General features: G+C 51.0%; 2 protein-coding genes across 3 annotated transcripts; both read right to left on the reverse strand.

The window, feature by feature from the left end:
- Positions 1 to 4,972: 4,972 nt before the first annotated feature.
- LOC128275387 (uncharacterized) lies at positions 4,973 to 7,349 on the reverse strand. Its single transcript, XM_053013866.1, has 3 exons — positions 6,078 to 7,349; positions 5,592 to 5,753; positions 4,973 to 5,527 (listed from the first exon to the last, which is right to left on the reverse strand). The coding sequence occupies exons 1-3, from the start codon at positions 7,347 to 7,349 to the stop codon at positions 4,973 to 4,975; spliced, it is 1,989 nt and encodes a 662-aa protein (XP_052869826.1).
- Positions 7,350 to 8,677: 1,328 nt separating this feature from the next.
- On the reverse strand, positions 8,678 to 15,480 carry LOC128272092 (shootin-1). Of its 2 annotated transcripts, XM_053009825.1 has the most exons (7): positions 15,148 to 15,480; positions 13,042 to 13,380; positions 12,531 to 12,934; positions 12,343 to 12,455; positions 11,964 to 12,135; positions 10,991 to 11,546; positions 8,678 to 9,215 (listed from the first exon to the last, which is right to left on the reverse strand). In XM_053009825.1, the coding sequence occupies exons 2-7, from the start codon at positions 13,331 to 13,333 to the stop codon at positions 8,851 to 8,853; spliced, it is 1,902 nt and encodes a 633-aa protein (XP_052865785.1). In that variant the 5' UTR covers positions 13,334 to 13,380; positions 15,148 to 15,480; the 3' UTR covers positions 8,678 to 8,850. The 2 variants fall into 2 exon arrangements, 1 of the variants encoding a protein (XP_052865785.1); XR_008269238.1 differs by lacking the exons at positions 10,991 to 11,546; positions 12,343 to 12,455; positions 12,531 to 12,934; positions 13,042 to 13,380; positions 15,148 to 15,480 and having other exon boundaries at positions 9,074 to 9,215; positions 11,964 to 12,101.
- Positions 15,481 to 16,197: the final 717 nt, after the last annotated feature.

Raw genomic sequence — 16,197 nt, forward strand, 5'->3', positions numbered from 1 at the left:
ATCATTAGGGCGGTCAGAGCCGTATTAGGGAAGGAACCCAAAGTTTTTCGCTGAAGTTGATGCGCATTGATGGTACGGTCTGACGTCTGTTTCGCATAGCAATCGGTGACGCATAGCAAAAACACATCGTTTGAGATCAAAGAACACGAAAGTAAAAATCGAAGGCTGCAATACCGAAGGTAATAATATGTTAACATACAGCGTAACGAGTGATCATTGGCCATTCATGGCTGTGTAAGCTTGCTAAACCAAATCCATCCATTCGATTGCCACCGTAATCAGTTGTTAAAAATACTTTATATTGTGATTACGACTAACGATTTAGCTTAATTTTAGGCCCACGCAAAATCTCGCCGTGATCACGCTCGAAAGGACCCGACGAAGGCACGGCGAACCCGTTCGCGCAAGTGAGTGAAGTAAAAATCAATTTTCATTCATGTCCGCGAGGTATGGGGTAAAACAGCGTGTTTATTTTTGTGATATGTCTCGCATCGGCCAGCCCCCGCCAGCGGTCCGCAATGCTCCGCCGGCACATCTTCATCACGGTGCACGCTGAACACACACCATTCGGAGCAGAACGACGACGACGAAGACGTTGTTAGTGATTTATAGACGATTACTTACGCACTTGCCGCGCGAATGAGCGAGCGCTGCGCCAGGGGGGTATACTTTTGAATTGTTATTATGCTCTCCGAGAAGCCACGCCAGGCCCCTGCCGCGGTCTTATGCTGCGCCGGGTCTTGCACTTGCACCCCGTGGCACGCCATGCTCGAAGGCCGCCCAATAGAGTCAAGTGCTGCCAGGCAGGCCGGAGCTGCACTGGGTACCAAATCAAAAAAAGAGATATTCAAAAATATTAAAAATCTCTTTTTGACACGATCGTGGCTCCCGGTGACAGGTTCGGCTTGTTTGTTTGTGACGCCCGTGATGTGCCCGTGATCGACGAATTCAATTTCGGGCGCGGTGCTGGGATGTGGGGACAAACGAAACATTTTTTTTCGCCAGATGGTTGGAGTTTCAGGGCCTCAGGTCTGCGGCACGCTGTGCAGTTTCAAGAATTTCAAGCAGACTTGCTGTCTGCAATGATTTTTTTTTTGCTTTTAAATTTGTTTGTTTTCAAGCACCAGTAATTGGCCTGTCAGAACCGATCAGACAAGATATTGAGTTGCCCGGATTGATCGTTGGGCTCCGTTATCCGTATTCGATTGCAACAGAAGCGCACAGTTTTACTGCAGCTTGAAATATGATGTGCCCGTGACTAAAAACAAGTAACATTTAGTTTAAGTAAGCACATTTTTAAATGTTTTTTTACTCTTTTAGGCGATGTTTGAACGGAGCGGTACATTTAATTTGCCTTCGATTAGGCTTCGTTACGTAGCTTTCGTGCATTCCTTCGGGAGCAAATAGATGGAACAGTAAGTACTTTGAAACAGACCTAAGAAATTTGAAATCAAATGATAAGACGTGAGTTTTTTATCCTTAGATTGCCCAAGACCAAGCTGATAAGTGTGATAGGAATTAGAGAAACACGCCAACTTTTTCCAACTAATCGACATATCATGTATTACATCATGATCATGTAAGTTTCACGCGATGATTCAAATTACGGTAGCTTCATATCTGACTGACCAATGAGCCCGTCCTTTTGATGTCCATCGAACCATGACCGGATCGTTTCCAAACGGTTCTGACACTGAATGATCTGCATCCTTCTCTTCCAGTAGCAACAAGAATTTTTGGCGTTAGCGATCCTTAAAAAATAATCCAATTAAAAAGCCACCAACTCGAAAACGAACCGTGACGACGAACCCTCGCGGTCACGGGTGTTAATGCTGCTTAATACCCGAAAATTTATGTTCTCCGTGCGCCGAGTGTTGATTGTAAACAAATTGTTAGCAAAGGGAGCATCCGCCGGCGCCGGCGGGCGCATCGGGCGGTGATAAACTCTCGATTTTGATTGTCACCCCCAACACCGGGAAAACCGCGGCACCGCGGAAAAAAGTGCAACTGTTCGTCTCCGTTGGCGTCATCTTCGGGGGCCACTTTAATTATCTTCAGATGGTGCGTTGTCAGGCCGATGCAGTTTTTACGCAGACGTGGAACACGCGATCGAAAGGCCGGGCTGAAAGGGCTGAAAGGCTTCTGCTGATGCAGTCGCACTCGTGCGACGTTGCCGTGGGCAACGTATCGGGAAGCAGGCTCATTAAGCTGATGGCCTTTTACGCACCCCCGGGTCTCGATCTGAACGATCGAGATCAAGTGCCACACCATCGACGAGAACTTCCAGATACCTTTCCCCGTAGACTAGATCGCCGTGACATCCAGCGAGACAGTTTCACTCGATCGCATGCCGGCGGTACCGGCGACGACGTGTGACCCTTCCTGGCCTCAACAACCACAACCTCCCAACCTCAACCCGGGCAGGCGTAATCTTTCTTGCGCGACACGTTTACACTCGAGCACTCAAGCGCTGTGTGGCACATCTGGCACGATCTCGTTCGCTGGGACGCACGACGACGACGCGGACGCGGACCTGCCGGGTCCGTATCTTGTTTCAGGAGCTGGGCCCGGCCGCCTGTGAAGAGATGAAGCGTCCCGTCCACTGGTAGCGTGTCGAGGAACTCCACCCTTGCGGTTGGTTGCTACAAAAACAATATTTATGATATTGTTTATACTCTGGTACATCTCACAGCCGCGCGCCCCTGTCCCCGGTGGCCACTGCGTGGCCCGCCGCTTGCCCGTTCACGGTCGCGCACTGCGATTAGCGTACCCCGTGTTCGCTGTGCCTGCTTTCCCTTGCTTTTCCCCGGTTTTCTTTCACTTTCTGCATTCGGATGCGCAATTTTCCTTCGGGCTAGGCTTTCCGGGGCCAGCCAATCTATCGGTTGATGTAATCTATGATGTATACTATACTAAATTTATGAAAAATCTAGCTACAAGTTTTATGAAACGTTAACACTTTAGTAGCTATCGATCGTGGTAGGTTTAATAATGTGAAATGCAATAGCACTTAAACATTCCTTCGAGCATTCTCAAAACTTTCGCGCACCGATTGGCCAAGATGGCCCACACCATAGTCGAAGAACAGGAATGCACAAGAAAACGAAGAAAGATCGCCAAACGTGTACTCCTGTGGCCACAGAATTGACATCTCGGGTCCGCGGACGCGGGAGGCCGGAGTGCCCAGGAGCGGTGGCTGAGGCGCAACAAAAAAACCGTACAACAACCGTCCTTGCACCTAGACTATTTATAGGCGCGCGCGCCTCGAAAACCTGGGGGACATTTCAGATTCTTTTTCGTGGTTTTTCCTCTCCATAACCCTTCATTTTTCTTGCGGCCCTTTTCTCCCTGCCACTCATTGTTGCCCATCTTCTGCCTTCTATTCTTTCAGCACACGTTTGTGGGTTTTGGTTTCTACGTTTTTTTACGTTTGCGTTTGTGGTGGCAACATGGCACTTTTGCTTCAATAGTTTATCTTGTCCAACTATTCAATCATTCTTCTGCGCTGCGCTGCTGTCACAAGCAAGACACTTCATCTAATTTTTTTGTTCAGCGTGTTTCGAAGCCCAAAACGTGGAGAAGAAAACTGGAAAAAGAAAAACCTCGTTCCCGTACGAGTCGCCGTCCCGTTCCTAGGCGAAGCAGAACTATGTTTCAGTTTCTGGGATTTTCCATTTCGCTTATGAGTGTTTTATTGGCCCCCGACCGATCACTGGCTTTTCTGCTTACGGGCGCAGCGTTGAACACTTGCGTCGTAAATTTAAGTTTTTTAATGAGTACCAAGCCCCACCGATCGCTACGGTCGTGAAGTATCGCCGTGGGTTACGGAAAAGGGTTTTACAACGACCCTAGCTCTAGGAGAGTGTTTCGCGACGCGACGAAGGGTTAACGTTACGGTCACACCACGGCTAATGGTGGCTAAACAGTGGCTAATGCATCGACTAATGTCCTCGGAGGCTCCGAGGATCCCGTGGGCCACATATGGGATTCGTTAACGGAAGAGGTTTTATTGGACCACTTCTGTGCGGGCCACGTAGGGATGCACTTACATTTCGAAGGACGACAGATCGATGATCTTTTACGTTTTGGGTCGGATGCAGGAGGGTTCATCGACAGAGCGTATCCCATTACAGTTACAGAACAGGACCAAGAGAATTTTCGGATTTTTGGGCGATCGTGAGTGGGATCAGGAACATACATTCGGGATTTCAGAACAGTCAGAAGATTGCTCGTGTTTGTAGTGACGACATTTTATTTATCTCTTCTAAAACGATCGATGACTTAAAAAATGGACTTAATACTACGGCTTGCAATGCAAAATGTATACATCTGGTGCTGTGCGTTGCTTAACTTGCAGATTAATGTCAAAAATACATCACATTCGCTTCAAATGAACGTCACGCGTGTGATTAACGTTAAATTGGCTACCTTCTAACATTCCATTTGACTATCTCTGTGACTTTTTCTAAACTACAATAAAAGTACACTTACTCTAACACCAGCTAGCGTTGGCCGCACGAAACTAGATAAACAGTGAAATACTTTACCTAGCTAACTGTCTTTACTAGAATTATAAAACCCAACAAAAGCGCCCCCATTCGAACAGTTTTGGAAATGTCTTTGGTGTAGAAGCAAAGGGAAGATGATCTCGCGACTCGGAGCTATTGCAACGTCCAACACTGCTTGATCATTCAGGCTTTCAGTGACGATCAATGTTTGACCGCCCCAACCATTGAGACACATGTTTCCGTAACTTAAACCCTAATCGTATGTAGAAACCCTTATGAATAGGCAAACGAAACTCTTTACATCCTACTTCTGGCAAACGGCAATGCTGCAACACGGAATTGTGGGAAACGAGAACTTTGGCCACACCCACCCGAAGGATATAACAATTAAAATTTCGATCAGCTCGAGCCAACTACTAATACTTGCATAGCCACCGCCACTGCCATTCCAGTCCTGCCTGACCCTAAACAACTCCACCGAAAAAATCGTACTCACTAAACGACGGCACTAAACCCTTCTCGGTGGCCATCAACATCATGCACCCGTCACCGCCATTCGTTGCGGTTTGCTCCGGGCTGTAACTTTTCTCGCGCTCGAACGACAACCCAAACTCCTCCAGCAGATATCGGCCACCGGAGGCCACCGTTGACTCTTCCCGCGGACCCAGTATCTTCATGAGGCTGTTGGACATCTCGTTGAAGTTCTCCATGCCTGACTTCTTCACTTCCTGGTCACCTGGCTCTTGCTGGTTGGAAGGACTATCGCTATCGAACACATCGTCCACCAGTTCGTACTCCGTCACGGTTGGGACTTCAAACGTGACATCGACGGCGGAGGCCAGGGCGAGCTCCATCAGTGGCTCCGAGAACCGACGGCGAGGAGTCGTCTCTGCGCGGTGTGACTTCCGGCGCAGCGGTACATCGAACGGACGGAGCGCGTGGTTCTTCACGTGCTTGCGCAGACTGGACGGATCGGTGTAGCGTTTGGTGCAACCGGGCAGCTGACAGGCGTACGGTTTCTAAGGGGAAAAGAGGCGGCAAAGGTTAACGAAGGACCGTCTGCGAATCGGCAGGCAGGCATACCGTATCGTAGTGCGTTCGCTGGTGTTTCGCCCGGTCCGAACTGTTGCTGAACGCCTTCGTGCAGCCCTGGAACTGGCACTTGTAGGGCCGCTCGCCCGTGTGCGATCGCTGGTGGATCTTCAGATTTTCCAACCGAGAGAAAGCCTTGTCGCACTCCGGGAACTGTTCGGCGGGGCCAAGCGAAGAACACCAAGAAGAAGAAGATGAAGAAGAAAAACGTGGTACAGAAATGGGTTACACCGAGCAATGTCTCCGCAGCGGCGGCCAGTAACCGCAACAACAACAACAACGAAACACATGCAATTCTTGGTTGGGTTGCGAAACAAAAAAAAAGGACCAACCATAACCCGGACAAGTCCGGGCGTCATTATTGTGCGACTCACAGCCAGTGCGGTGCACGCATCCTGAGCTGGGCGCGCGCCAGATGTTGGCCACCATCGCGACGGCACCCGGAACGTACAACGAACCCGCCGCCGGCTCACTTACCGGACATTTGTTGGGCTTTTCGCCACTGTGCACGCGCATGTGGATGAGCAGCTTGTAGCGTGCGTTGAACGGTCGGTACCGGCGGGGACAGTCGACCCACTGGCAGGCGAACTCGTCGCCCTTCTTCGTTTCCACGTGCGTCTTCTCAATGTGCGTCACCAGTTGGCGTTGGTCAGCCAGCAGCGCGTTGCAGCCGCTCCAGAGGCACTCGCGCGGAAGCACCGACTCATCCACTTCCAGCTCCGGTTGTAGTTCGAGCGGTTCCAGTTTCGGGACCAGCAGCCGATTGTCGCACGTTTCGCTGCCACCCACCCGGGAGCTGTCCCTCCAGATGTCCTTAAACTCTCGGTTGGGCTTCACCTCGAACGGGTTCGGTTTGTTGTAGTTTTCCGCCGCGTAACTGTACGCGTCGGACCCGGTGGCCGGGCAGCCCGGCGGTCCGGAGAGCGGCGTGGTGTTACCGTAGCTTCCGCTCGTGCTCGTGTCGTTGCTACTGTTGAACTGCTCCAGGAAGGACACATCAAACAGATCCGTCACGTACCCAGCAGCAGCAGTCTGTGGTTGGGACTTCGAACGATCGAACGATCCACCGAAGGCGGCCCCGATCGGTGGCAGGGTGGAACTGTTGGTCAACTGGACGTTGTTCGGTTTCGGAGACGCCGAGTAGCTGGCCCCGTCGAGGGTCATGCCGAGCGAGAAGTCATCCATCCAGGAGTCGCCGGCGAACGGAGACGAGCAAGGTGACTGGTTCTTCGACTGGCAGTTCACCTCGTTGTAGTTGTAGTAATCCGTGGCCGCCGTACAGCTGCTGGCGCAACTCAGCACACTCTGGCAGGTGAGTGGCGTGGTGACCGCCGTCGAGGCCGGCGATAGTAGAAAGCTTGACGTTGACTGAAGCTTCTCGATGTACTCCGGATCGAACTTGAAGAACAGATCGTCGTCAGCCTTCGAGTTTGAACCGGCGGACGGCTGTTGGTAGCCCAGCACGGCTGGACCGTAACCGTAACTGGCGTTCGAGAAGTGCATCACCGGTGGTGCCGAAGTCGGTGTGTAGTTGTGGCTCATCGAATGCGCCTGATGCACCGGATCCACGCCGAGTCCTTGCTGGTGCAGGCCACAACCTCCACAGGTCGAGCCAGTGTTGAAGCAAACATCCATCGTCGCATCGTTCCCCATCGTACAGTAGCCTTGCTTTAGGTCGAACGATTTTAATCCTCCACACAGATCCGCCGTGCCACCGGACGATGGCGTCGTTGGCGTTAGCAGCGCCATTCTGGCACACAACTCACTCACTGGAAGATCTCCCCTAAAATTGTTTGTCACCCAATTCAAACGATAACCACTTTCAAACGGTGCATTGGCGAAGAGAGCCGATCCACAAATCGTGCGATAGATCACAACACTACGGGCGGACACGATCACGATCACTCACGAGATTATCGCTCGAGCGCGCACGCAACGAAAATAAATGCCAAACACCGAGTCCCGAGTTTCGACTGTGTGTGCGTGATGAGCAATCGGAAAATACGTCCTCGCGGGCCAACCGACCGGCAATAAGTGACTCCCGGCGTGCCCGTCAGAACCGCGGCAAGTCCCGGGTCAAACCAAGCGCACGCTCTCGGCTCTGTTCTCTGTTCTTCTTCCATCATGTTGGGGCACCATTTTCCATCCCATGTGTGTGTGTTTGCGTCGCGCGATCCGCATCTCGTCGTAAGTCATCGTGCGCCACACAGGATCGCCGGGCCCCGGGCGTCGCTCAACTTCTCCCCGCGATACACCGGGGCCACGCGAATCCTTCGGGCGGGAGCGAGACTCCCGCCAACCCGAACGCGAACACCAAAGCGGAACGGCGAAAGGTTAGGTTAGGTTAAGCCCTCTGGAAAAACTCTGGCGCGCAGAGTGAAATCAGTGACAGCAGGCCGGCGAGGACCGAGGGACGCCCTTTCCTTCACGTCCCTAGGCTCGCGCAACCGATCGTGCGCGATCGTTCGTATCCTCGTGCGGGGTGGTGGTGCGCCACGGGGAACACTTTTCTCGGCTTCTTTCTCTCTCCCTCGCGCGCGCGCGGGGCAGTAATCCTGGTGACAATCGTGCGCGCCTCCAAGTGATGGAAATGGGAAGAATTCGACGGGGAAAACCGATACGCCAGAGAAAGCGGGAGAAAGTGTCACCGAATAGTAACCACCCTGTACTCCACGCTCCTGCGCTTCATTCCATTCGCCTTCCATCTACCCGCCTGCCTGCCGCTTATGATCCTCACACGCTGTGCCACGCCACGCCTGTCTAGGGTTTATTATTATTTTTACCATTTCGCGGCTTACGAGTCACTTGTCGCGATGGTTCGTGTGGTCGATTAGAGTTTCTTATTCTCGTCATGCATTCTTCTGACGATTCGTGTGCACCCGGTGTGGTCGCTAGGCATTGGAGAAGCGGCGTTGGAGAGCTACGAAAGGAGGACACTTCATCAAATAGGGTAGATTCGTGCGGGGCAAATTAGTACACTTGACAGTATGGGAACCGGACGGACCCGCATTCCAGATGTTTGGTGGCCTTTCTCACTCAGAAACAGTACCCGGGAGGCGTTCGAGTGTCGATTATGTTAAAATAGTAGCTCTTTCTGATGGTATATTTCAACAAAATGCATCTTAGTTTCTAAAATATCAATTAAAACGTGTAGCCGTAGCCAGATAACCAGATCCACGGTCGAGGAATTGTTCTAGTTGTTGTTATTGGGCCCTAAATGTTATTAAGGTTAAACACACAAACTGCGGCATCATAAATCGACTACATCCGTGATGATTCGTTCCCCGCGCAGACCCCCACCGGCGTTGTCTTCATCGTCGGCGGCTGCAGAATCGCCTCCACCACGTTGCTGCTGATGGCGGTGGCACCCAAACTCCGACTCGACGATGATTTTCGATTTCCGGTTCTGCCGCTTCATACGCTCCAAAATTTCGTACATCTCCTTCAGCGCCGGATTACGGGCGGCCAGCTGACTGTAGTTTGGTTGACCGTCGCCACCGCTAGCGTCGGCACTCCCGGCTGCATCGTCGGTGTCGGGAACGGCGGGTACATTCGGACGCCGTCTCCGGAGCGTCACCTTGCCACTCTTGATGTCAGCTATCACCGAATCTAGACCTGCAAGGCAGACATTGACATCGTGAGGCACGGCGGTGATTCGATCAACGATCTATAATTGCAATCTACTGTTTGACGGAACGATGGGATGGACAGTAATTTTGGGGACGAATTAGATGTTAGGTTATCGTTGAAGGCATTGTTACACTGTTAATCGCCATCAGAGATTATTTACACACAGAAAGGTTGCATATTTGTACAAACTATTTACACAGTATAGAAACTAATGCGATGACCACTGTTGTTAAGCGAATTTCACTGCCCATTTACCGTTCACCAGTGCAAACTACCGCGCGGAGGATGAATTCGGAGCATGAATCCGTGAAAATGATTTTCCCGACCAACGGTTGGTTCATTTTCGCCACGCAACACGACTGGTCAGCCGAGTTGGTGTTCACCGGAACGACAGGACATTGCTGGTGCTAACGTGGAACGGCGACAAAATAAACAACCACAGTGTTGCACTGTCCTTCGAGCCTAAACGGATTGAGTGCGGAACAGTTACCCTAGGACGCAGCGATTCGGTTTTCCTCAGTGATTAACTTTTCGCGATAAAAGTTCGATTTGTTTTCAATTGGTTTGGTGGCGTGTGCTTCGTATTCGTAATTTATACATTGTGATGTAACCACAATAGTTATTTAAGATGCAGTGTTTCAGTAATTAGTTACGCCGACATAGAACGCCACATAATATCTCGCTTGACGCACACGGCGCAGACCTCTTTAAAAGGCCGTCGATGCCCAACAGCACGTTCTGATACCTCTTCAACCTGGAGGCTCTCGCTTAAAGTGGTTCATCACGTTGCTTCCGTTTCGTTCGCCACCGTCGCCGCATAAGGGCCGGCCGTCGCGGGCCAACACGAGAACGGCCTGATTTCATGCTAGTACACACCATCGGCAGGCACAGAGGTTCACTTTAAAGGTTATGGCAAAATTCTATTAGCTGAACTTTCCATATCATCCCATGACTGACCCACTCGGGCCACGCAACAGCCAGCCAGCCCACCAAAGATCCTTCCTGCTTCGTTTCCGTTTGACGGGCTGTTGCTCGCGTGTGTTGGCTGCTGTGAACGGCGGCATCGGAGCGACCATCCCATTAGGTGCGCGGGACAGAAGCATAAATCGTTAGCGAAGACGCGGTTTTGTGGGAATTGTTTTGCAAAGTTCCTAACACTATCGATTAGTGTTGCAAAAGTGTCTTTATGAGTTGTGTCCCTACGAGTTGCATCCTTCACCGCCATTAGGTGATTGTATGGGAAGCACTTTTTGTTTTATCTAAAATCTAATGCAAAACAGTGTACAGTGACAACGTTAAGCATCCCCTTCGTATTCGTCCATATCCTATACGCAAAAGGACGACACGGCGAAAACCGCTGGACCGTCGTTCCTTCGGTTAAGAGCACAACAACTTGTTGCGGTTTGGCTTCGCCTGTTTCTTGTTCCCTCGCAAACCGGCGTCAAACAAACGACCTGTTGGGGTCGGTAGAGCAACGCACGAATGCGCACACACACGCGCGTAGTGAACGCTGTACCCGTGCGGTAAGTGGCACAGCATAGTAGCGAGGATTTCCAAACCACACGTGAGGGGAAGAAAATATGACCGGAAAATGCGTACCGCGAACGAACACGACACAGACAAGGAAGGGGACACGCAAACAAGGAAGGGGATGGAGCAAAGGAAGATGTCCTGAAAAAGAGCGTGAGAGAGAAAGAGCGACAGAGAGGACGGGCACCGAAGTGGCCCGCCGCGGCAAATGTTCGATCGATAAAACCTACCTGTTGCTGGCTGGGGACTATTTACATTCGTTATTGCTACGTGATTTAATTTTTGTCTCGAAATCGCTTCGCTTAAGCCAAGCGCCGGTTCGGTCCCGGCAGCGATTCCCGCCGCCGATCCCCTCGGTGAGATTAAATGCTTGCTGTTAGCGAGATTGTTAGCGGCCGGTGCTAGTAGTAGCGGTAACGGTGGAGGTGGAGGTGGTGGTGGCGGTGGTAGTGTCGGTGCCTCCGGTGCTACGGCTGACGACAGTGAAGAACCGGTCGGCGAGCGGCGATCATTGGAAAGGCTACACCGGCGACACAGCAGGGACAAGTCGTCCAGCGCTTCCGAGGAGTCCGCGGCGTACAAGTTGGAACCAACGATAGCCAATCCGGAACGTTCCTGAAACCGCCTGGCGGTGATTTGTTGGCGTAGCGTACGCACTTCCTCCTCGGCCCGCTCGGCCCGTCCCAGGACGTCGACAAGGAGCTCGCGAAGCCGCTCAACCTCCAGCTCGAGTAGCACGATCTGATCGTTTGTCTTCCGCTCGTGCTCTTCGCTCATCAGGCTTTTCTGTCGGAAGGTATTTCCGTTCCGTGCGGCCCATCGCACCGAGTTACAGGGCATGAAAAAAGGGGAAGCGATAAGTATCGCACCAAGGCCGGCGAGCATACCCAAAAGGGGGAGAAGGGAAAACATCGTTTCTAAAGATCGGGCGATCGGTCGTCCTTTGGTGCCAAATTTGGTGCAAGGCAATCTTTGCCTCGTTCAATCACAGACGGGTTCAGTAGTTGGGCACAGTGCCCAGCGGTTGCAATTGGAAAAGTACGTGAAATAATTTTGTGAGTAAGAAAATTTTGCAACTACTGTTTCCATACACCGAATTTGTTAAACTTCCAAACCAAAGCCAAGGGAGATGCTAGAACTAGGCCGAGATGCGAAGGGGATTGAAAAGGAAGTAGGCTTTGTAGCGCAAACAAAAATACTCACATATTCGATGAACTGTGCTTCGTAGGTTTTACGTTGAAGTTCGTACTCCGAGCGGATCTTTTGAATCTCCTCGTTGGTGCTCGTCTTCGAATCGACAGAATCGCAGCTCTGGCGCACCATGCCCCGCACAAGGTCGCGTTCCCGGCGGACCTGCATCAAGGAGTTTCCGAGACTGGAAAGAGAGGCCGAGAAGTTAGCACAGCCTGGCGGAATGTGACGGCTCTGGACAATGGATTGTTTTTTCCGTGACTACTTGATGCACACCTCAAAAACCCTATTGGGTAACTTTTGGACTTTGGTTTGCGGAGATAAAATGTCGCTTCGTTTCAATTACAGCTCGAGGCCATTAATAACAGGGACCAATTAATCTAATGCCTACCTCTTGGTCGTGTCGATAGACTCCAGCATGTTGCGCGACATGAGACGCGCCACCTTGTTCAGCTCAGTATTTTCTGCCCGAAGCTTTTCGATTGTTTCTTCGTATTGTTGCTTCTAGATGGAGAGAATGAATGGCAGAAACATTGGTCAACATTCCGAATCACATTTCACAGAAACGCTAGCACGCACATTTTCGAGCAGTTCGGAAATTTTCTCGTTCGCTTCGTACAACTGGAGGTCGACATTGTTCTGGTAGGATTTGAGTTTCTCAATCTCGTTCAGCCAGTCGCCTTCGGTTGTCTTTGCGTCGCCAGCCGACTCGCCTTTCCGCGCTGCCGGACCGCCGCCGCCAGCCAGCGCCGTCCGCTCCGGCGTTATCTCGTCATCGTCACTTTCTGCCCCGTCAACGACAGACGACGGATCTCCCGGTGTGGTCGAGGGAATGATTTCCGACAGCTTTCGCCGCAGCCGACGGTTCTTTTCGGTAAACTCTGCCAGCTCACGGCTGGAGCTTTCCGCGTTGGCACTAAGTTGCTTCACCGTTTGGCCGAGCTGTTCGTTGGTTCGTTCGAGCTGCTCGTTCCGTTTCATCACTGCGCGCGTGTGCCGGTCAGTGAATCGAAAAAGAGGGGAAACAAATTTTGCATTAGGAAATTTGGGTATTCGCCGTGTGTGTGCAGTGTTTAGTAGCATAGTTTACATTTTTCGCATTTATCCGTTAGCCTATTGTAGCTCTCCTTAAGCTGGACGTACTCGGGCGGATGGGTGCCACCGACAACGGGAGGTAGTGGCGACTCCGAATGACCGAATGACCCGAGCATGCTGCGCGTGAACGATGTCGATTCGTCTTCGTTCATCGAGGCCGATCCGGAGCCGACGTTGGACGATGAATTCGAGGACGAGCCCCCACCGGAGATGTACAGGTGCAAGGACGTCTTTCGCTTCGGTATCGGAATGCTGCTTCGCTTCGACGGCGATGACGAAGTGTCCATCTCAATGCCGTTGTCCCTGGTCCTCCTGCTGTGCGGGTCCGCGAATCCTGCCGTGACGCAGATTAAAGCAGGCAGGCGTAAACGTAAATGGACAATATTTTTCGCAAACTAAATTAAACGCCACTGGTGGTTAGACGTACTTTCGCGCTCGGAGGCTACCCCAACGGCATATAATTATGATTAAGCATAGCACGCCTGGGGTTAAAAAGAATCCAATTTATAGCTACCCAGCGTTCGTGTATAATTTCTTCCAACTTTGCGTACTTGAATGAGCAATGTTGGTCATAAGTTGATCTATTTCTCCTCTGTCTATCTGTTGTAAACAATGGCACAGAAAATTGATAAAACACGAACTTTGTGCATTCTTTTTCTGCGCTTGACAAATGCACATCAAATCCCGTAATCGAGCCCCCATTGATAACTGATAAAAAGCAAGCACAAATCAACAAGTGTTGATTTTCTTGAAATCAGTTCTTACTCACGGCGACTGTGACCAGTCTGCGAGGCGATAAAAGGTGGCGTCATTTGGCGGAAGCGATTGCCAAAACATAAGTTTTTGTTTCATTGCAATTTCTTTCCCTTGTTGGCCTCGTGGAACGTCTGAAACCGCTTGGCGTAGACCGCCCGCCTCCAGTTGGACACGTCGTGTTTGTCGTCACAAGCTTCCGCCGCTGGAAGCGTGGGGGGTTACGCACGGTCTGCAAAGAAGTGACCGCACTCGGGGCGCCAGTAGTTAACGTAAGCTTCTAAATTATTCAATGACCGAATCAGGATCGATTAGAAGTCGCACCGCGAACATCCCACACACCCTACACCGTTGAATGCGGTCGTTTGATGTAATGTGAAGTTCAACTTTTGTGCTCGAGAGCCAAATTTACACTTGAACGGTCGCTGGTCACATTGTTGGAAACTAGACCGGCGTAGGTTTGCAATAGGCGCTGATAAAGCGAACAAAAACCTACAACCGAGCCGGCGCCCGGATTTCGAACCACCGAGTGCGATGTACATTTAAGGATGTGGCTTAAAGACACATCAAGATAAATATGACGAGAACTGACAAAGGAATGCTAATAAGGGGGGTCGTTTTGAGCTTAAACGTAACAGAACTAGTTTTTTTTATTGAAGCACTGTTAGCAAGTCCATTTAATGGAGTTCTTAACTAACGCTTTAGTATGTTAACGTACTCTGAGCAATATTTTATGGTTACACTGTTAAAATTCTTTTCAATAAGACCCTAGGTTACTTAAACTGCAATGTACTGTTAGTTTCTTGAAGCCCCAGCATAGCCAAAGAGCACGAGGTCCCTTAAATGGCATAACTTCGCACACCACACGAAGAGGAATGGCTCGCGAAATTGACAAAAAACGGTAAACGCGAAAACGCGAAAACGGGACCCAGCGAAACCGAGGGAAATTGCCCTTATTGATCAATTTCTGTCTCCCGGCTGGACTTTCTCTTCCCGATTCCCCAGGGCTGGACACTTGGTAGCAGCAATGTACTTGCAGGTATTCCAGACCCCCTCGTCATGCGTTAAGCTACCCTTCTTATCAGCGACCGGAGAAGTTTGCTTCGCTAAGTATGTAAGCAATGTGCTCCGAATCTTAAGTTGCTTTGGGTGGTCGCTGGTCCAATCACCACGTTTGAAGCCGCGGGCACCTGGGGCGCTGGCGCTTATTTGCGTACCTCTCGCGCCACACACAGTGCGCGGTCGTAGGTCGCGTTTCACGACGCCCGAGCAAACGGCCATCAACAACGAAACACAATGGAAAAGTGAACGCATCCGCGGGCCACGGGCACACGCTGTTGCTTCTCACCTGTTCCTGTGCTGGGCCGTACGAAGCGTCACGTCCCGTTCGCTTCCCGTTTCATCCGATCGGGCGAAAGTCACAATCCGTTCACCTTTTTCCGCGTATTGTTTCTTGCGGGTTCACTGCACACGCGGCCGCGGGGCTGCTGCGCCCGAAAATGACTCACTCAGCCGCCGCTGTTCGCTTGAGCTCTTGGGGCTGTACAGCGCAACGTTCGAGGCTATTCTAATTCAGCTGGCCGTAGCCATTCTCCTAGCCACCAGAATGGACCCGTGCTGCCCGACAGACAATGGCCAGCAGGTTTGGCACAGGTACACGACGACACACACTTGCTGTCCTACGCAGATCGCGACGCGCACTGCACTGGTATGCGTGAAAATCGACCCACTACCTTTAAACCGGAATTCGGTGTATTCCGCGATCCAGAGTCGCTATTTGCTGGGGAGGGGCGCCGCCGCTACCCACGCACCGCAACGACCGCAAGTTTTCTGTTTGTTTACCGACCGACGATCGCTGGCGACCAAAACCTTGCGGCATGTGAAGCCTGCTTCAAATTGCGGCACTCACAATTCCCACTGCACACCGGTTGCACTAAGAATGTTGCATTTTTGCATCATAACGAAATGCGTTTTCCAAAATATTCTTCGAATTGTCAGTGGAATAAAGAATAAGAATAAGTGGAGAATAATAAATTCTCCTGTTGCAATAAAGAACTTCATCTGACTGACGCGAACTCGAGAATCGGATATAAACGCTTGCTACTTTATCCAGACCCAGGGATCACTCTACTAACTGCCGGGGGTCGTTTCGAAGTGAAGAATAATAAGTTCAAATATTGTTCCAAAATTAACTTCTGATGGTGCAGATCGTTTATATTTACGTAGAAACAACAACAAACCACTTATTAACCACAGTTAGCGACATTCGTTTCCATTCCGTGCGTTTGGGAGCGTTTCGCTGGGAAGCGTTTTGCCGGGAAGCGTTTTGGAAATGTAGATGGCGCTGATCTCGCAGGTTGGTATCTTCACTAAGAAAGTATTCCCTTTTTTAAATGGG

This window comes from Anopheles cruzii, chromosome 3 (genome assembly GCF_943734635.1).
Source record: "Anopheles cruzii chromosome 3, idAnoCruzAS_RS32_06, whole genome shotgun sequence".
Classification (NCBI taxonomy): domain Eukaryota; kingdom Metazoa; phylum Arthropoda; class Insecta; order Diptera; family Culicidae; genus Anopheles; species Anopheles cruzii.

Coding starts and splice junctions, on each gene's coding strand:
- LOC128272092 (XM_053009825.1), bottom strand. CDS start 13,333: ATGGACACTTCGTCATCGCCGTCGAAGCGAAGCAGCATTCCGATACCG. Junction 12,136..12,342: donor TCTATCGACACGACCAAGAG/GTAGGCATTAGA, acceptor CTCTCTTTCCAG/TCTCGGAAACTCCTTGATGC. Junction 11,547..11,963: donor AAGCACAGTTCATCGAATAT/GTGAGTATTTTT, acceptor ACCTTCCGACAG/AAAAGCCTGATGAGCGAAGA.
- LOC128275387 (XM_053013866.1), bottom strand. CDS start 7,349: ATGGCGCTGCTAACGCCAACGACGCCATCGTCCGGTGGCACGGCGGAT. Junction 5,754..6,077: donor AAAAGCCCAACAAATGTCCG/GTAAGTGAGCCG, acceptor CCCGCCGAACAG/TTCCCGGAGTGCGACAAGGC. Junction 5,528..5,591: donor AGCGAACGCACTACGATACG/GTATGCCTGCCT, acceptor TTTTCCCCTTAG/AAACCGTACGCCTGTCAGCT.